The 21719-nt window shown below is 38.8% G+C and overlaps 1 protein-coding gene, 1 non-coding gene and 1 pseudogene across 2 annotated transcripts; 1 reads left to right on the top strand and 2 right to left on the bottom strand.

Moving 5' to 3' along the window:
• LOC116114343 overlaps positions 1-10437 on the bottom strand; it is a 31901-nt pseudogene extending 21464 nt beyond the window's left edge.
• LOC116114474 lies at positions 5783-5889 on the top strand. The gene has a single exon (XR_004125551.1). It is a non-coding gene; the product is annotated as a small nucleolar RNA R71 (small nucleolar RNA).
• A 1614-nt stretch (positions 10438-12051) lies between the features above and the next one.
• On the bottom strand, positions 12052-13131 carry LOC116114379 (ubiquitin carboxyl-terminal hydrolase 12-like; the record flags this gene model as incomplete). Its single annotated transcript, XM_031400513.1, has 4 exons — positions 13039-13131; positions 12807-12933; positions 12539-12708; positions 12052-12332 (listed from the first exon to the last, which is right to left on the bottom strand). Coding segments are annotated over exons 1-4 (606 nt in total), but the record flags the coding sequence as incomplete, so codon positions are not given.
• Between the last annotated feature and the right edge of the window lie 8588 nt (positions 13132-21719).

Below are 21719 nucleotides of genomic sequence, written 5' to 3'. Positions count from 1 at the left end.
CACTCAAAAATCTCCCTAACAATTCAAACCTAGTTGTTCTACACAATCAGTTCAATCCTACAAAAACACACCACACTTCCAAAAATTTGTACTTTACCCCCAAACTTCAAATTTTCAATTCTACACAAACACTCCAATAATTCAACACCCACACTCCTAACAATCACCCTATGCACGAACTACCCTTCTTCAAACACAATCAATGCTCAAAATCAACTAAATCCCACAACTCAATCGCAACAAAAATTTTCAGATCTACAATCAAAAACTTGAAATTGTGCAATAAAAAGGTTAGGGAACTTGAGATCTTACCGCTATGAAGGAGTATTCGCCACCAATTGAACCAAGAACAGCCCAGATTGAAAAGCCCCCAATTTTTTATCCAAAAATTTTCGTGAAATTTTCGCGAAAATTGTTGATGAAATGGGTTTTTTTGGTGTTTAGGAATGTTATAGAGTAAGAAATTTGGTTGGAAAAGCACTAGGGAAGCAAAAGATTGAATTTTGAAAATTTTACTCTCAAGTGAATGTGAAGAGTCGCATGAAGAATGAGAAAGAAGAGTGGGTATTTATAAAAAAGTACCGTCGCCGCAGCGAAGAGCAAGCTTCGCCGCGGCGATGTTCATCATTCACAAACCCTAAAAACCATACCCAGGTCTCGCCGTGGCGAAGAAGAATTCTTTGCCGTGGTGAAGACAGACAGAGGCAACTCGCCTCGGCGAAGAAATTTCTTCGCCGCGGCGAGAATGCCTTAGAAAATTTTTCAAAATTTCTATCCCATTTCCTTCACCGGGGCGAAACTCTCCAGGAGCTCCCATAATTATTTTGCTACTTCGCCCCGGCAAAGTCTGGATCATTTTTATTCCTTTCTTTTGCTGAAAATGTCACCTGAAACACCCAAAAACACAAAGATTAACAATCATACAAACTCATACTGAATGCAAACAACTTCAAACAACCAAAATGAAAAATAAACAATTAAAAACACTTGGGTTGCCTCCCAAGGAGCGCTTGTTTATAGTCGAAAGCTTGACTCTCTCCATCCTTCAAGTCGGGATGTCCAGCCGAATTAGGATGGATTTGTGCCTCAGCATCCTATCTATGTAGGGCTTCAGTCTCTGTCCATTTACCGTGAAAGTGCCCTTTTCTTCATGTGACACTTCTATCGCTCCGTATGGGTGAACTCTTGTCACTGTGAATGGTCTGGACCATCTAGACTTAAGTTTTTCGGGAAAAAGCCTAAGTCTAGAGTTGAACAATAACACCTTCTACCCTACTTCAAAATCCTTCTTCCGGATATGCTTGTCATGCCACCTTTTCGTCTTTTCCTTATAAATCTGGGCATTTTCATATGCTTCAAGACGAAACTCATCAAGCTCGTTCAAAGTCAACATCCTTTCTTCTCCAGCAGCTTTCAAGTCCATGTTTAGCTGCTTGATAGCCCAGTATGCCTTATGCTCGAGTTCAATCGGCAAGTGGCAAGATTTCCCATAAACCATCCTAAATGGAGACATACCAATAGGAGTTTTAAAGGCAATTCGGTAAGCCCATAATGCATCATCCAACTTTCGTTACCAATCTTTCCTAGATGCATTGACTGTCTTTTCTAAAATCCCCTTGAGTTCTTTATTCGACAGTTCCACTTGCCCGCTCATATATGGATGGTAAGGTGTTGCAACTCTATGTGTCACTCCATACTTACTCAACAGTGCATCCATTTGCCTATTGCAAAAGTGAGATCCTCCATCACTAATGATTGCCCGTGGTACCCCAAACCTGGAGAAAATATTCTTTCTCGCGAACTTCATTACTATCCTAAAATAATTAGTCGGTAATGCAACTGCTTCTACCCACTTTGACACGTAGTCCACCGCTACCAAAATATATGTGTTCCCAAAAGAACTTGGGAAAGGACCCATGAAATCAATCCCCTACATATCAAAAAGCTCAACCACCAGGATGTTGTTCAACGGCATCTCATTTCTTTTTGAAATATTACCTACCCGTTAACATAAATCGCACTCCTGAATCATCCGAAAAGAATCTTTAAAGAGGGTTGGCTAATAAAAACCCGATTGTAAAACCTTGGCTGCTGTTCTAGCCCCTCCAAAATGGCCACCAACTTCCCTTTCATGACAATGCCATAGGATGCTTTCCATCTCCTCCTCCGGGACACATCTCTGTATCATTTGATCTGTACAGCGTCTGTAAAGAAACGGCTCTTCCCAAAAGTAAAACTTCAAATCTGAGAAAAATTTTCTCTTTTGTTGATACGTCATACCACTTGGGAGCACCCTTGATGACAAATAGTTCGCGAAATTCGCACACCATGATGCTTCTTCCACTCTCATCAACTTTTCATCCGAAAATGTTTCTCTAATTGGCAATTCCTCCTCACTTCCCTTGAGTGGTCTCTCAATTCTTGACAAGTGATCAGCCACCACATTTTTCGACCCCTTCTTATCTCGGATTTCCAACTCGAACTTCTGAAGTAGTAAAATCCATCTTATCAACCGAGGTTTTGCTTCTTGCTTTGCCAATAGGTGCCTGAGTGCTGAATGGTCAATGTATACGATCACCTTTGCAACTAACAAATAAGAACGAAACTTATCAAAAGCAAAAACTATGGCTAACAATTCTTTTTCAGTGATGGTGTAATTCAATTGTGCATCAACCAGTATTTTACTAGCATACTGAATTACATGCAACACTTTGTTTTTCTGTTGTCCTAAAACTACTCCTAAAGCAAAATCACTAGCATCACACATCAATTCGAAGGGTAGTCTCCAATTGGGAACTGCAATTATAGGTGCAGATACTAATAATTTTTTCAGAGTTAGAAAGGCATGCATGCAATCATCATTAAAGTCAAAAACAACATCTTTATTCAACAAATTGCAAAGGGGTTTAGAAATCTTAGAAAAATCCTTGATGAAGCGTCTGTAAAACCCCGGATGCCCCAAGAAACTTTGGACTGCTTTGACATTTGATGGTGGTGGTAGCTTCTCAATCACTTCCGTCTTTGCTCGATCAACTTCAATCCCATCATTGGAAATCCTATGCCCGAGCATTATTCCCTCTTGGACCATGAAGTGACATTTCTCCCAATTCAGCACCAAGTTCGTCTCTTTACATCGCTGCAAAACAAGAGAAAGATTAGTTAGACAGTTGTCAAAAGATGAACCGAAAACTGAGAAGTCATCCATGAAAACTTCTATAAACCGTTCCACCATGTCTCCAAAGATCGACATCATGCATCTTTGACATATTGCTGGTGCATTGCATAACCCAAAAGGCATCCTTAGGTAAGCAAAGGTGCCATAGGGACAAGTGAAGGTCGTCTTCTCTTGATCCTCATGAGCGATGGCAATCTGGTTATATCCTGAATACCCATCAAGGAAACAATAATAGGCATGTCCTGCCAACCTCTCCAACATCTGATCAATGAAAGGTAATAGGAAATGATCATTCCTTGTTGCCTCATTAAGTTTCCGGTAATCAATGCACACTCTCCAGCCCGTCACCGTCCTCGTTGGTATCAACTCGTTACTCTCATTCTTTACCATCGTGATACCTCCCTTCTTTGGAACCACTTATACTAGGCTCACCCATGGGCTGTCAGAAATAGGATAAATAATCCCCGCATCTAAGAGTTTCACCACCTCCTTTCTCACCACTTCCTTCATCGAAGGATTCAATCTACGCTGTGGTTGCACTCTAGGCTTAATATCATTCTCCATGAGTATCTTATGCATGAAAAATGATGGCGATATACCTCTAATGTCTGATATGGTCCATCCAATTGCTAGTTTATGTTCCCTCAATACTCTAATCAACCGCTCTTCCTCTAATGTACTCAGACCTGAACTAATGATCACTGGGAAGGTTTCTGAGTCTCCAAGATAAACGTATTTGAGATGGCAAGGTAAAGGTTTCAATTCTAGCTTTGGAGGTTCTTCATTTTTTTTCCTTCTCCTTCTCTTTGTCAAAATCAAACTCCTCAATTTCCCTATCTTGACTCTCATCAATCGGTTGAAGTGCTTCTAACATCCTAGCACATTCATTGTGGGGTGTTCTCTTCAATAGTGTCCACAACCAATCTGTCCACCACATCGACACTGAAACATGAATCCGATTCAGCCAGAAACTTCATCGCCTCAAAGACATTGAAAGTTACTGTTTCATCTTGGACTCTCAACAATAACTTTCCTTCCTGTACATCAATAAGTGCTCTCCCCGTGGTCAAGAATGGTCGGCCCAAAATCAGAGGAATTTCCTTATCCTTTTCCATGTCTAACACCACAAAATCAGCAGGAAAAATAATCTTGCCCACCTTCACCAAAACATCCTCAACTATCCCCCCCGGGTGTTTTATTGACCTATCCGCTAGTTGCAACGACATGGTCGTTGGCTTCACTTCACCAATTCCCAATCTCCAGAAAATAAAAAAGGGCATCAAATTAATACTAGCTCCTAAATCATATAAAACATGATCAAAAGTAATATCTCCTATAAAACAAGGAATAGTAAAACTCTCTGGATCTTTAAGCTTCAGGGGTAGCTTTTACTGAAGGATGGCACTGCACTCCTCCGTGAGCATCACTGTTTCCTCATCTTCTAACCTCCTTTTGTTTGAAAGGATTTCCTTCAGGAACTTCGCATAACTCGGCATCTGCTGCAATGCATCTACAAAAGGAATGTTAATATGCAATTTTTTAAAAATTTCAATAAAATTTGAAAATTGCTTATCCTGATTCTTTTTCTTCAATCTCTGAAGAAAAGGCACGGGTGGGGTGTGATGTGCCAACTCTGATGGTATTTCGGGGAATGGCAATTTCTCCTTCTTCTTTTGCCTTTCTTCCTTTTTCTTTTTCTCTTCCTCCAAACCACTTGGTTTCTTTTCAACAACAATCTCTTCATCTACTTCCTCATCAGAATTTTCTTTTCCGGGTTGCTCAACCTCCTTGGTAGCTTGCTCTACCTCTTCCAAAACTGTCCCACTTCTCAAAATTATGGCATTTGCTTGCTCACGTGGGTTAGTCACCATGTTACTCGGTAAAGAACCCTGAGGTCTCTCATTTAGCTTCTCGGCTAATTGGCCCATTTGTACCCCAAGATTTCGAATGGACCCCCTTGATTCCTAAAATTTGTCCTCGTCTCATTCATGAAACCCGTGGTCTCTTGCATGAATTTTCCAAACATGTCTTCCAACTTTGTCACTTTTCCATCTCCCGGTTGATTATTCACCCTTGGTTGGTTGTTTGGCAATGTTCTTTGATTCCATTGATTACCTTGCTGGTTCTGATTGCCCCAAGCCAGATTTGGATGATTTCTCCACCCCGGATTGTATGTGTTGGAGTACGGGTTGTTTGGTTGTCTCTGATTTCTTGCCAAGTAATTCACTTGCTCCGTTGATGAAGATGACGAAGCAAATGTGTTCCCAACTTGACACTCGCTGCTCACATGATTACCTGCACAAAAATCACAAGTTAGTTGAGGTGCTTGAATAAAGTTTACATGCATATCTTCCCAACTGTTTCTGAAGTGCCATGAGTTGGGCTAAGATGGCTGTAAAGGCATCAACTTCATGAAGACCCGAAGATTTCCTTGGTGTTGCTCTCTCATTTGGTCTTTGATAGTTGTTGCTTGCCAAAACCTCAAGCAGCTCATAGGCCTCTTCTGGTGTCTTATTCTGCAAGGCCCCTCCTCAAGCTACATGAACCATGGTTTGCACGTTACCCATCAATCCCTTGTAAAATGTTTGGACTTGAAGCCAAACTGGCAAGCCATGGTATGGGCATTTCCTCATTAACTCCTTGTATCTCTCCAAAGCCTCATACAATGACTCGGACTCATCTTGTAGAAATGATGTGATATCATTTCTCAATTTTGCTGATTTAGCTGGAGGAAAGAACTTGGTAAGGAATTTATGTGCTAGATCATGCCAAGTTGTTATAGTTCCCAGTGGTAGTGCCATTAACCACCCCTTAGCTTTATCCCCCAATGAGAATGGGAACAACCTCAGCCTAATGGCATCATCCGACACTCCGTTTGACTTGAAGGTGTCACAAATTTCCAAGAAATTTGCAATATGTTGATTCAGATCTTCCTTCAAATCTCCATTAAATCTAACCGATTGTTGGATCATCTGGATGATTGCTGGTTTAATCTCAAAGTTGTTGGCTAGTACCGTAGGCCTAGTAATACTTGACCCACTACCATTCACCGTGGGAACTGAAAATTCCCTTAGTGTCTTGTTTTCTTGTTCTGCCATTTCAACAAATATTTCTTCTACTTCAACAACTAAATCCTCTCTTTCTCTTCTCTCTCTATTACATCGTCTAACTGTTCTCTCAATCTTAGGATCGACAGGAACCACTGGTTGACGTCTCGCTCTTCGCATAAACTGCAAAAACAGAAAGGAAGGAAAGTGAGATCACAAATAAACTGAGAATAAAACAAAAATAAATCAAAAAATAAAAACTCCAATCTAGCTAACTATAGAAAAACTCAATGTTAACTTAAAACTATTCCCCGGCAACGGAGCCAAAAACTTGATGCGTGTTTCCTACAACATGCAATATGTAGCAAGTATACTAATCGCTCAAGTAATAAAGTGATGAGTGAGTATTGTTCCCACGAGGGCTGCTAGCTAAGCAATAAGTTTCCTAATGTTCTCAAGTTAGAGCAACCGAATTCTTTGGATAATTGGGAGCAATTTTTAATTAAAGTAAACAAAAACTGAAACTACCAACTTAAGGTTTTAACTAAGAATGCAAAATGAAAACACGGATAAATTCAATTCAATTAAAACGGGTAGGGTTTTGACTTCATCCGGATTTTATGAGTTAAACCTAAAAATTAAGGTGCACGTGGCATTGTTATACCAGAGGTTGCCAAATACTGCTAGGCAGTTTTTATGACGGGTTCGGGTTTCTAGCCAATATACCCTTAAACTAAATTCATATTCATATGCATTGGTAGTAAATCGGATTCACTAAGGTGTTAAACATACCTTCTCAGGCTATGTTTTCCTATTCTTCCTTATTAACTTTCCGCACCCAACAAATTGAAAGTTAACAATTCCAAACTCATTAAGCAAAAGAATCCTACAATGATTTCATTGATTTTTGAATCTATCTCTACAATGATTTCATTGATTTTTGAATCTATCTCTAGCATCCAATACTACAATGGTGATTACCCAAGAAGCTTAACATGATTCATTTCTCAATCTCATCATGTTCATCAAATATAAGCATTAAAACTCAGAGCAAACACACAACCAAAGCATAATCATATGAAAATAAATCAAACAAACGCTTAACCCAATAAAATCCGAATTTCCATCAAAACCCTAACCCAAAATGAGTTAGTTCATGGCTAAATCAACACTACAAATAAGAAAAACGATAATATTTAAGTTTAACATAATGAAAAGTAAGAGAAAGGACAAGAAATCTCCCCGAATGATGAATCCTTTGGTTCAAAATCGAATCTTCAACCTTCTAATCTCTAAAAATGCTCCAAACTTAATCAAAGAAAAATGTAAAAACTGCTAAACCTATTTTCTGGACGACCCCCTGACCAAAAGGCTAAGTGTTTCTTTTATACCTCGCCCAAAGTCCTTAGAAAAACACGCACAAAGTAAAGCTGTGCGTTTTACAAAACTGAAAATTACAATCGTCGCTGCGGTGAAAAAGAAACTTCGCCGCGGCGAAGAACTAAACAGATCTGTTGTCTGGCTCACTTCATTGCGGTGAAGAGTATTTCTTCGCCGCGGCGAAACTTCTTGAAAAGTTCTGAATTTACAGAACTGCCACTCCGCTTGCATCTTTACTTGATTCTTCGATCCTCGGTGCTCTCCCTCTGTAACAAGCCTCATAGTGCTTTATCCTGCTTCAGAACTCTCCCAACTCCTGAGATCCGCTTACTTTTGAGTCCAGAATTTCCAGTTTTGTCCTTATTTGCTCAAAATATCCATTTTAACCTGAAACACAAAATGTGAAGAATTAAGTAACAATTCAGGTCAAAATGAACTAAAAAGTACCTGAAATCCGACTAAAAATTCTAATGAAAACTGTATAATCCATAGATTATCAACCACGGTGTAGGTGTATAACTTTTAGAAGTAAGAGCTTCAGTGCAAGTAGGTGGTATTGAGATTGAATGCCCAAACAGAAGTGTGACCCCTGTTTATATAGTAGTCGTAGGATCTTCGTATCCTAGTAGGACTTTGAATCCATAATGGTAAAGGTTTAGTGAATAAGAAAAGATCCTAATTTACTTGCCTCAATAGGATTAAGAGTCCTAATTCACCTAAAATACGGAATCTTGGGTGAATTAGGATAGAACCCAAATAAGAGAGGTCTTAATTATCTTGGACCAATGGGCTTAGCCCCAGGTGGGCCAATGGTGATGCCCAATCTGGAGAGATGCTGGGTTTAGGCCGTGCGTTATGGCCCATGGCATGAATTAATGATGTTGGCCCAACAGGAATTAGGCCACGACCTTGGGCCTACATAGTAGAAAATATTTGCTTGGGCCTGATAAGACCCAAGACGATTTTTGGCCCATACAATACCTAATCTTCGCGCAATGCCATATCTAGTAATGTCAGAAACTCCTCCAAGTATTGAACTAACAATCACTGTATTGTTCTACGCATCATCATAAAAATTACAGTAAGAAAAATCTCAATTACTTTTTCTCTTTCCTTCTAGGTTCGTACCTCATTACCGGCATCCTAACACCAAACATATATTTTGGTTACAAATGACAATTTTTTGGTTTCATTTAAATATATTGTTAGCTGAAAATTCATTTAATCATTCTATAGTAACGATGATTTTCATAATTTCAAATTAAGTTCATGATGAATTTCAAATTTTACTAATAAATATTGAATTAAAATAAACTTACTGGCTGAGTAGGCGCAGCTGCATATCAGCGGCCAAATTTTGTAGAGTTACAACCAATCTAAGCATATATTTGTTTTGTGCAACAAAAATCGAAGTAAATTATTACTATCTACCGTTATGCATATCACAGTTATGTATGTAGTAGAAGTAGAACTAGAACTAGAACCTAATTAGGAAAACGGATGATATGAAAACTGAGAGTGACATCATCTACGAGGTCGGAGAAGCACGTGATTTGCAAGTTGCTGTCACTTTCGTTAGTATCAGCATTGTCCTGCTTCGATTGTTCATCAACTTTAATGGATTCAACGGAGTGAAGGACTTGATCCAAACCTGAAGCTTTATCTGCTATCAAAGAGAAACTAAAGCAAAGTGCTTGGCAAAACAAATCTAAACAAACTGGGTTTTTAAGGGGTTTTGCAAGCGTTGCGTTTTTTTGCTTTTTTTTTCTTCAAGGCAATGGAACTTATCAAGTTCGTAAGCAATTTTTTTTTTTTTAATTTGTTTAATTTTAAAGGTAATTATCACGTAAGCCTATATAACTTCTTGTTTCTTCCAGATTCCTAGTTCTTCGAGACATGTCAGATGAGGCAATTTATCCACATCTTAAATAGTAGGCTAAACCTGACTCCTGGAAAAACTCTGTCTGTCTTTACAAAGAATATATTGCCTTAAACAGGTTAAAATTTAGTGTCATTTTGAATCTCAATGATGTTTCTTGTACTCAACTTCTGTTGCATACCGAGAATCTTCTAACGCTTCAAATTGTCATTTTTTATTTACAACCAGTCGCATGGATACCATCTCTGTTATGACATGTGATACCTTTCTGTAAACATAAAAATTTGATCTAAAGGCTTTGTGATCTAAAGTTAGCGACCAGATGTGCTAGATAAGAAGGATGCAAGCTAAAGTAGATGTGTTCATAATCATGTGTCTCAATGAGCATGTGATCTGGAAGAAGCGACCAGAAGGTAATGCGATCTAGAAGCAATATAGGAAAGTGTCCAAGCGATCAAATGAGCTTGCCATCAGAAGCATTATGTGTGCTGCTTGAAAGAGGTCATTGATTTAGAGTCATAATCAATGTTTTCAGAGACAGTTAACTACCCGGAAGGATTCAACTGTTTCTTAGGGGGCGTTTGGTTGGGGGTAATATCACATTACTCAGGTTATGTCATCTTATATTACTTTGATTACCACATTTGGTTGTCAAGCAATATAAGATTCTCGTAATCTTCCAATACCAATAGTAGTTACTATTGGTAATATTGGAGGTAATCTGATTACCTCTATTTTCTTAGGTATTGTAAGATTACCGAGGTAATCTTATTTTTATTACAATTATATCCCTTATTAATAAAAATTTTGGACAATAATGCCCTTATATTTAAAACAAATTTAAGACCACCATGCCACTTAACCACCACTACTGACAGCGGGCCAACCATTGCGGACTGCCACCAGAAAGTCACCAAAAATGATTGAGAGTCGCTGGGAGGCTCCGATATGGTCATTTCCGACCATATTGATAGCCAAAAACGGCTAGATCCCTAGTCATTATCAGGTAGATCTTACCCAGATCTGGTCGATAATGGCCAAGGAACGGCCAGATCCATCCAGCCAGATCTAGTCTAATATGGCTATTTTCGACCACCAATATGGCCGAAAACGGCCATATCGAAGCCTCTTAGTCACTGTGGGCTACTCACAGCGACTTCCGGCAATGGTTTGTGAAGGCAGTAGGGTGGTGGGGGTGATTTTGTTATTAAAGTTTTATATAAGCGGGAGTGTTTTAGCTAAATCTGAAATATTGGGGGTTAAAATAGATTATTCAAAAATTAATAATAAAAATAACAATCTATTTATATTTAAAAAAAAGGATCGCTTAGTAATTTAAATAATATATCCCCTAATATATTCTTCTTAACCAAACATATTAATATAACATGTTTACTCATTTATTCCAACGAATAAAATATATATTTTTTTAAATTCTTAATAATCTTTAAAATAATATAAGATTTCGATAATTTAAACATTCGATGTAATGATTTTGTGTAATATGATAACTTTGTAAATGGTAAAAATGTCATAAGCCTAAGACAGCATTTAATGCTCCTCATAATAGGTCTACCCATGACGTATGTAGTGATGTAATTAGCATGTAAATAACCGTTGTTTGAGATAATGAAATAGAGATAAGTTGCATAAGAAAAAGTCAGTCAAATTTAGACAAAACAAGAAAAATTCATCTCCCAAAACCAATTGTGCGTTCTTTCCTTTGCATTCTCCAATTTCCTATGTATCTGCTACAGCAGCTGGAAAACATTTGGCTGAGAAACATCAATTTTCCTGGTACATATGTAAATACGTGTTCCTGCAATTGTGTGTAATTGACTTCCAATGGTTCGGCACTGACTTTTCAAATGTAAAAGAACTTAGACAAACTTATGTAAATTTACAATCTTTAACCAATAAAATAATGCCACATTTATTATACTTTCTCCCACAATTCATCTGGGAAATTTGAGAACTTAGACAAACTTATTACAAAGTACTAGCAATACCCCGGATGGTCCCTCTGCTTCAAAGAGGAAACAATCCTTCACTAGATATTTATATGCAGGCTCAAAACAGAATCTTAAGGGAATAAAGTTTGCAGAACCACTTTCCCGACTTGAGGCATTGAACCAGTGATTCTCTGCAAGAGAAAGGAACATTATGAGCTTTCCTAGTTTTCACATACAGAACAGCTATGCAAATCTCGACTGTTTCGTCTTCTAGACATAGTAAGATCATATGGTAAATAAAATTGAATGATATAATCAAAGTTTTTGTTGTAACAAAGTCGCTGTGTAAGAATCAGTTTTACCTTTATAAGATACGCCGTTGGTCCCCACTTCATTCGAGAGGACCAGAGAATAGTCTGCATATATTTTAGGAGGAGGAGTAAGAGATGCTAAATCTGCCAAAACCAAGTACAGAGAAAGATGACTTCCAGTTCCAGAATCTATTCCTTTAGGATAGAGCTAAATCTTCCTGCAGCAACCAATACAGAAATAACATTTAGTAATTTCAATCTATTCACATTGAAGTCCAATGGAAAAGTGTTATGAGTTATACCCTTTGTAACCAGCAGCAATGAATTCTCTGGAGTCATAAGAGTCTAACTTTTCTAAGTTTTCAATCTTCCAAAGATGATTAAAACCGCCAGGATCTTTGATCATTTTTAGACACTCTCCTTTGCCTGTGCTTCTTTCTTTCCTAACAAACACTTCTGCTCCAAGCTCACACATGTCATCCACCAGGTATCCATTAGAAGAATCGCGAAATACTGTAATTGGGATGAATTGATCAAAACCCCATTCAGGTGTCAATCTACGGAACCGTCTTTGCTTTCTCTGGGAATCTAGGCATTACAATTTACCAAATAATTAGTAAGAGTAACAGGCTTAATAATAGTTGTTCAAGATCAAATGGAATTAGGGACTAAAAATCTTGGATTAGATGCATGGATCACGTTATCTACATGTCCGTTCAATAAGAGTTATCTACACGTCATAAGATAAAATTAACAAGAAAAAAGGTGGGAGGTGGCTAAATTGTCCTATACACCTTGAACTATCAAGTAGTTGTCCTGGTTCTGATCAAGCAAAAACAATCGAAAAACTGCAGAGACCTCCCAACCAGGAGGGAGAGAAGTTGCATCTGCCATGGCTAAGTAGAGAGATATGTGGTCTTCCACATTCTTGCTTTTATTTCCATTTGGGTGGAGAACAAGTTTCCTGCAATCATTATCATGGACACAATTAACCAAAATAATGGAGTCTAAAATTAAAGAACGTGCGATGTTATGTGATTTGGTTTATGGAAAGAAATATACCATTTGTAGCCTCCAGCTTCAAATTCTGCAGATTCATATTTCTCTGCGTTCTCGAAAAGTAATGAAAATGACTGTATTATGACTTGATAATGAGTTGGTGGTGTATCTGATACAGATCTTATGATCCCTGCAATAATAACATAAACATGATAGGAGACTACTAATAGTGTTGAATGCTTATGATCATTCAAAGGCACATATATAAATACACAAAGAGAAAGAACATTTATACCATCCTTTTCACCAACGAGACTGCCCATCACAACAAAATTATTTGCATAAATTGAAGAGATACATGTCACAGCAATCACCTTTGAACTCTATTTATATTTAACCAAAGAAAGAAAGCTAATATTCCTAACTTAAGGGTAAAAGTAAAAATGTATGTTGTCTTTTACTTCAAAGGATTGATTTTTCAACATTGAGGAACCATCCATTCTATTCTTTGTAATGTGAACCAAGTTAAAAATATTAAACCATATACCTTTCCCTACACATTATTCGACTTGAGGAATCTTTTTGGGTTTAATAACAGTTGCTTTATTATCACTAGACAAGAAAAAAAAATATATAGTATATGACACAGAAGACCAAACTAGTTATCATAGTATAGTCCATTATAATGGCACACCAATGTATAACATCAAATAATATAATCTTATATAGAAGGATAACATTAATCTAACATGTGTGTTAAATTTTATTGACGGAAGAACATGTGATATAATGACAATTGTATATGTTTACACAAAAATAAAAATGAAAAAGTTATATATGAAAAAGTGGGCATCATTACAACCCATCAACTTTTCTAAAACCCTAACACCCTATTCCATGTTCGGCATAGCTCTGATACCATGATAAATGGGTTTGGGTAGAACTTACCCTCAAAAGCTAGCTCAAGGGAAGGAGAAAGGAGCTCAATCAATTCCATACACCATAATACCCTACCAACTTGACATTATTGGACAAATGCAACTTCTAATAATATACAGACTTCAACTAATAGTTTTTAAGGGAAAGGTAACCTGTCTCTTCTTATTTGAAAAGTGTAAGCCCTTTTTATCTTTGTTTTTATCGACCACAAGAACAATACAAGGTATTAAAATGGGGTAATTGATTAGCTTGCATATGAGATTTTGTGCTTTTGTGCTTTTTCTACATCATAATTGAAAGGGTCTCCAAGAAAAGATGAACAAGATGGAATAATCCCACCCACCCTGAGCCAGTCGGGGTAGTGAACCTCCTCGACGAGCCCATTACTTAAGAGTTTTTCTACCTCTTCATTTATGACTCAATTTTGCTTTGGAGCGAACTTTCTTCTCTTCGATTTGATCAGGTGATAGTTAGGGTCAACCAAGAGGTGGTACACAATTGCGTCAAGGCTGATCCATGTCATATCTGCATGGGACCACACAAAGTAATCATGATTCTGCTTCAAGAAGTTTATTAGCTGTTCTCTTATTTCAGGACTCATTTGGGATCCAATCTGAGTATTCCAGTTAGGATACTCTGGGTGGACTTGGACCTCATCCAACTCTTCCATAGAGGGCTGATCTAACTCAACTTGACGAGTTAGGTTTGTCTGTAGTTGCTATAAAGTGTGGGATTTGCCTTTGAAAGCATTCTTGTAACAGTCTCTTGAGGCTTTAAGGTTGCCCTTAATTTCTCTCACTCCCCATCTGGCAGGGAACCTGATTGTCTGATGAAAAGTTGAAGGGACGACTCTCATGTCATGGATCCAATGTTGAACCAACATGACGTTGTACGGTGAAGGACAATCTAGCACAAGGAAGGTGGTATGTCAACTCACTCCGCGAGTATAGACAGGAAGGGCTATCTCCCCGATGATGTATTTCTACTCAAAGCTGAAACCGACTAGAATGGTGGGGCACCTGCTGATGGCCAACTCATCCAAGCCCATTATTTTGACAACTTCTAGGAAGAGGATGTTGGCTTAAGAGCCTCTATCCACAAATATCCTCTTGACTATGATATTCACTATCTACAGAGTGATCACTAAAGCATCATGGTGTAGGGCAGTTAAGGTGACTGGCTCATCATCTTTGAACTGAATGACCTACTTAGTTGGCTTCTACGTTGGTGGATGGGAAGAGTGGGCTTCGAGGTGATGGTTGGCTCGGGCGTGCCTTTTAGTTGAAGAGTAACTCACTTCACTGATTTCTAAACCACCAAATATCATGTGGTAGAAGCCTTCTGGATTCGGATCTAGAGGAGGGGAGGATCAATTTTTCTCATCTTTGTAATGGTGCCCTTGCCCTTGTCTGTCAGCAGGTCCCAAAGGTGTCCTCTTTTGAGTAAAGTCGCAACCTCTAACCTCAAAATGATGCAATTAGTCATGGTGTGTCCATGGTCATGGTGGAACTCGCACCACTTGGTCGTGTCCCTTTTAACATCGGGTCTAAGCTTGGGTGGCCATTTGACTGTCTAACCCATCCCCTTTATTATTGTTACCACGAAGGGTGAGTCGACATAACTACAGGGAAGGCTTTTCTTGGCTGTGGTGGGAACTCAAGGTATGCATCTTATCATAGGTTCCATGTCGGCTAGCTTCTTTGCTAATACTTGTTGAAGGGGAGTGGCGGTAGATAGCAGGTCTAGATTGACGGTTTGGTGATGGGTGTTTTTCTCACTCGATCTAGTATGGCAAGCCAAGTCATTAGGTGCAGCTTGATGGTTGGTTGTATGGGTGTTGGGGACTCTATTCACCTCTTCAGGATGAGTCATCCCAAATGTGATGTTTCGGGTGCTTTTGCCAGTATGGATGGTTAAAGGTGTGATCTGAGGACGGCTCGAGGGTGAGTCGAAACGAATGGTGTTCGGTAGGGGTGACTACTCAACCCATAAGGAAGTGTAGAGCTGGAAGGGTCTTGGGTGTAATGTGGGTCATTCATACTGATAGAGTGATCGATGTTGGTGATATTTTGTTGTTGTTGGCTGAGGATGGCTTGATTGAGTTAGTCACGGGTGATTGAAGGGTCAGCTGATAGGGGTCGTGCTTGCATGGCTAGGTTTGTTGTGCCGCTTGACCCATAGGGTGAGTCGAACCGAGCAGTGTTCAGTGGGGGTGACTACTCGATCCATGAGGAAGAGCAAGCTAGAAGGGTCTGGGTGTAATGTGGGTCATTCATACTGATGGGATGATCGATGTTGGTAATATTTTGTTGCTGTTGGCTGGGGATGGCTTGACTAAGCTGGTCACGGGTGATTAAAGGGTCAACTGATAAGGATCATGTTTGCATGGCTAGGTTTGTTGTGTCTATAATGATGGGTGTCAGGCCATCCATTATAGATGATTAGAGTTGGGAAGACTATGGGTCTAAGGCCAAGGATCTGGTGTTTAGAGTCATGAGCCGTTGCATTGACTTTACTAGGACGCGGAAGCAATTCTCCGGTATCTGGTTGAATGGGAATTCAAGAGAATAAAATTGAGTTACCTTTTCCCATGAGCTCTGATTCTCGGCTCGGAAGCTGTTGTTTTCGGCTTCCAATGTCGTGACCTTGTTAGCCTGTTGCTGCATTAATGCCGAGAGAGCCTCGACCTTAACCGTGAGGTCTATTGGGGCAGTGTCTGTGATTTTAGCCATGATGTGATTCTTTGTAGAGCAGGATGTTGAACGGGAGTTGATTGCCAAAAGCCCCATGGTGGGTGTCAAACTGTAGATGCTAAACTCTACTGTTATGGAAAGAAGGTTTGATCTTGTGAGGTTGAGGCCACTAACAATCCAATGTACCTGCACACAAAGTAAACAAGCGTGAAGCTTATGTAAACACTCGTGTGATGTCTACTATAGGCACTCCGATGCTCAAGTCAATAAGGCTGAATGAGGCAATTTAGTGAGGGCTAAGGGAAGGAAGGGTTACCAGAAGTTTAGTTGGAGACTAGAACCACTGATGCGTGTTTCCTACAACATGCAATATGTAGCAAGTATACTAATCGCTCAAGTAATAAAGTGATGAGTGAGTATCGTTCCCACGAGGACTGCTAGCTAAGCACTAAGTTTCCTAATGTTCTCAAGTTGGAGCAACCGAATTCTTTGGATAATTGGGAGCAATTTTTAATTAAAGTAAACAAAAACTGAAACTACCAACTTACGGTTTTAACTAAGATGCAAAATGAAAACACGGATATTCAATTCAATTAAAACGGTAGGGTTTTGACTTCATCCGGATTTTATGGGTTAAACCTAAAAATTAAGGTGCACGTGGCGTTGTTATACCAGAGGTTGCCAAATACTGCTAGGCAGTTTTTATGGCGGGTTCTGGTTTGTAGCCAATATACCCTTACACTAAATTCACATTCATATGCATTGGTAGTAAATCGGATTCACTAAGGTGTTAAACTACCTTCTCAGGCTATGTTTTCCTATCTTTCCTTATTAACTTTCTGCACCAACAATTAAAAGTTAACAATTCCAAACTCATTAAGCAAAGAATCCTACAATGATTTCATTGATTTTTGATCTATCTCTACATCCAATACTACAATGGGGATTACCCAAAAAGCTTAACGTGATTCATTTCTCAATCTCATCTGTTAACAAATATAAGCATTAAAACTCAGAGCAAACACACAACCAAAGCATAATCATTTGTAATAGCCACTTTCTATTCAAATACTCATATGAAATACATATAAATTAATATAAGAAATTGGGCCCAAATTTTTGTTTTTTATTAAATATACATATACATTCTTTACAAACATATACATTTTTACACAAAATTATACTATGTACAAAAGTCATCAAAATGGTAGACAGTGTAACCGCTTCCCCTCGAGCGCTGACGTCCATCCGACCGTGTCCTCACCTAGATCCTGCAAACACATAGGAAAAACAACGGGGTGAGCACTAAAATAATGCTCAGTAAGTAAATCCTCTACTCATTTATCCCGTAGCTCTCTTTGTCTAATTCTTTCCTTGCAACTCCTCATCAATTTCTCTCTTTGGTACTTCTCTCTTTATTTCTCTTTCTTAGAACTCTTTGCTATTACTCTCTTTAAGTAGTCACGACCCCATCTTACTGGGGCATAGCCGGACTCGTTCTCACTCTACTTGACCTCTACTCATTCTAGCCGATCAGACTCGGTTATGCATGGATTCGGAACCCTTGGCCATGTGAGTGTATAATCCTCTCTCGGTACTCTCGGTATAGCCCTCACCGCATGTACTCTCACGGGCTACACCACTTTTCTCTCTCATACTCATGCCGCTCTCTCAATGCGGCGTACAGTGCGGAAACTCTACCCATTACTCACGGGTTCCCCATCGCATAACCTACTCTATTCTCTCTTCTCTTCGTTCTCTAGTGCTTATTCTCTCTTTCTCTCTTTTACTCTAAGTACCTTATACTTACATTCTCTATCATGTCTCAAGCTACTTATTAAGTGCATAAAAAAATGTGTATGGACAACCATGCTCACTAATGCACTTATGAAATGTCAAATGCAAGATTGCCTCAAAACGGCCATTCTGCGCAGGTCACACTAAGAAGACCATAACTTGCGTTATAACCCTCGGATTGCTACAGGTTTGGTCTCGTTTTAAAGCTTAGATACGGGCTACAACTTTGATGTTTTTGTCTCAGCCCATTTCAGTCTGTAAGATGCCCAAAATTTACCTAGAAAGTCCACGACTGTGACAGGGCAGTTCACTTAGGCATTTCCTCAAACAACCATGTGCATACCAAAGCTCTACTTATCTATAACTCTACTCTCTCTTTACCATCCAAAATGGGAGGAAAACTCCCTCATACAATCAATTCCTGCCAAAGAAAACACTCCCAAAAATATCATCCACAACTCCCAACTTCAACTCAACTCAACTCATCATGCAATCACAACACTTCTCATAACTCAATTAAATTCATATCAACATAACAAATACTCATAACATCTCAAATTCTCAGAAAGCATAATACACACTATACATACACAATCTCTACTCAAAAGCTTATTCAAAACTCAACTTGGTTGGATTTACTTACCTGTGAAAAAGTGGCTTCCTACACTTTTCCTTTCCTTTGTTGTCTTGTCTTCTCTCTACAACTCAAACAACACACAGAACAATAACAACCAAATAAGACTTCACTATAACTAAGAAAACTCACATCTAAAGCATGAATCCTTACCTTAGATGCTTTAGATGAATCTCTACCAAAAATTACTCAAAAGCTCTCTAAACCCCTTGGAAAACTTGGAAGATTGTGAAGAAATTGGAGAAAAATGGCAATGGAAGGGCGGTGGAATGGATGGACTAAAGGGTTTCTCTACACTTAACCCTTTTTAGCTCATATTAAAGCATCATTTCCCATTTTGCCCTTGTCCTTCCTTGAAAATTCCATCTTATCCTTTATTCTTTACATACACCCCATCTAAACACAATCTCTACTAAATTTCCTTACATCTTACTCCCCACTTTTCCTACTAATTAAGGGTAAAATGGTCATTGTGCCCCAAAAGAAGAATTCTCTAGAACTCAAGAAACCTTTTATTAGGTCTCGTCGCGCGCGAAGAACTTTCCGTCGCCCCGACGAAAAAGGGCAGAACCTACCCTGAGTGCAGCTCCTCCTCGCCGCGGCGAAGCTTCCTCATCGCCCCGCGAAGATTGGATTTCCAAACTTCAACAAAACTCAACCAAAACCTAGGCAAACATACCAATTCATTAAAGGCTAACCACCAACATACAAACTCAATTGAAGCTGAACAGTGAATCCTTTAAGTATACGACAATCTTAGTACGTACCTCAAGTGGGGTGTTCACATATAAAATAAAACAAACAAACACTTAACCCAATAAATCCGAATTTCCATCAAAACCTAACCCAAAAGAGTTGTTCATAACTAAATCAACACTACAAATAAGAAAAACGATAATATTTAAGTTTAACATAATGAAAAGTAAGAAAAGGACAAATCTCCCCGAATGATGAATCCTTTGGTTCAAAATCGAATCTTCAACCTTCTAATCTCTAAAAATGCTCCAAACCTAATCAAAGAAAAATGTAAAAACTATTCAACCTATTTTCTGGACGACCCCCTGACCAAAAGGCTAAGTGTTTCTTTATACCTCGCCAAAGTCTCAGAAAACACCACAAAGTAAAGCTGTGCGTTTTACAAAACTGAAAATTACAACCATCGCCGCGCGAAGAACTAAACAGATATGGTGCGTGTTTGGCTCACTTCGCCGCGCGAAGTATTTCTTCCGCCGCGTGAAACTTCTTGAAAAGTTCTGAATTTACAGAACTACCACTCCGCTTGGCATCTTCGCTTGATTCTTCATCCTTTTTGCTCTCCCTCTGTAGCAAGCCTCATAGTGCTTTATCCTGCTTCAGAACTCTCCCAACTCCTGAGATCCGCTTACTTTTGAGTCCAAAATTTTCAGTTTTGTCCTTATTTGCTCAAATGTCCATTTTAACCTGAAACACGAAATGCGAAGAATTAAGTAACAATTCAAGTCAAAATGAACATAAAAGTACTGAATCCGACTTAATAGTCTAATGAAAACTGTATAATCCCGGATTATCAAATACCCCCAAACTAAAGATATGCTCTCCCCGAGCATACGGTACAAAACTAATGGAAACAAAATAACAAACAACTAACAAAAACAAAAACACCACACACAAACTGGAAAATGAACAAACCAAGACTCAAACTCTACAAATGAACTCCTAGAATTACCCAAGTCTCAAAAGTTGTTGAAAAATTATTATTAGGAAATGTTCACCCCTCCAAGAAGTTATAAGCATTATCGACTGTCTTCCTCAATCGGTCTACTGGTAGGTGATCCCCACTTAAATCCACATTCCAACTTCCTGGTTATTTTATACAAAAATGTAAAGTTTATCAAATGGTGGCAGACTCCATAAGCCTAAATACAACACTACTCTCCACTAATGAGGACTAGACAAAGATAAGAATCAAAAGGTCTTTAAAAGCTTGTAACGTTAGGCTCGGTAGTGGGTTCCAAGAAAAAGGATAGGAATAACAAATAAGAAAACTCGGTTTCCTAATGCAAGACTAAACATCAAATCGAACTCCACTTTTTTCAACCACCAATCGAAATGTCCACTAATTCACAAACCTCAAACGTGTATCTTTCTTATTTGGGATACCAAATTGTGGGGAGTCTCGTTTAAGGTGTACGTGGCATTGTTATACCAGAGGTTGTCATGGCTGCTAGGCAGTTTTTTAAGGCGGGTTCTGGTTTCCAGTTGGTACCCTTAAACTAGCAGAGTTCGTTTCTTTTTTTTTTTTTTTTTTTTTTTGACAACAGTTCAATTGAATTGAGGTGAGCTACCTCTTCTGTTTTTATTTCTCTTCTCCCAACCCCCAACTATTCATGTAACCCCCACTTGAGGTACGTATTTGTTGTTTCTTCTTTCCTCTTATTTGAGTTGGTTTTGGTAATATTGTTTGGTTGAGTGTTGTTGTTGAATGTTTGCCCTGAATTGGTGGAAAATAGAAGAAATTTAGTGTTTCAGTCTTCACCGGGCAAGAAGAATCTTCGCCACAGCGAAGAGGTGTCGAAGCCACGGGGAAGCTGCTGGACAGTTTCGCCGCGGCGACAGAAGTTTCTTCACGCGCGCGACAGGCCGTTAAAATGTTGATTAAGTTTTGATATTTTCTTCCCTAAGGCAATTTACCTTCTACCCTAATTACAGGAAAAGTGGGAGTTTAATTGTAAGGATTTTTCATGGAGAATAGTTGTTATGGGGGTGAGTTTGTAATGAATCAAAGGATAGATGGAATTCCCAAAGAAGATAAGGGCAAAATGGGAATGCTTGGTATAAATTTCATTAAAAGGATAAGAGTAAGCAAACCCTCATCTCTTTCTCAAAAACGCAACTCTCCATCCTTGCTCCTCTCAACTTTTCTTTCTTTTGATC

Source organism: Pistacia vera, unplaced genomic scaffold (assembly GCF_008641045.1).
Source record: "Pistacia vera cultivar Batoury unplaced genomic scaffold, PisVer_v2 Contig71, whole genome shotgun sequence".
Lineage (NCBI taxonomy): Eukaryota > Viridiplantae > Streptophyta > Magnoliopsida > Sapindales > Anacardiaceae > Pistacia > Pistacia vera.
This window is presented reverse-complemented; position numbering and strand designations above follow the sequence as displayed.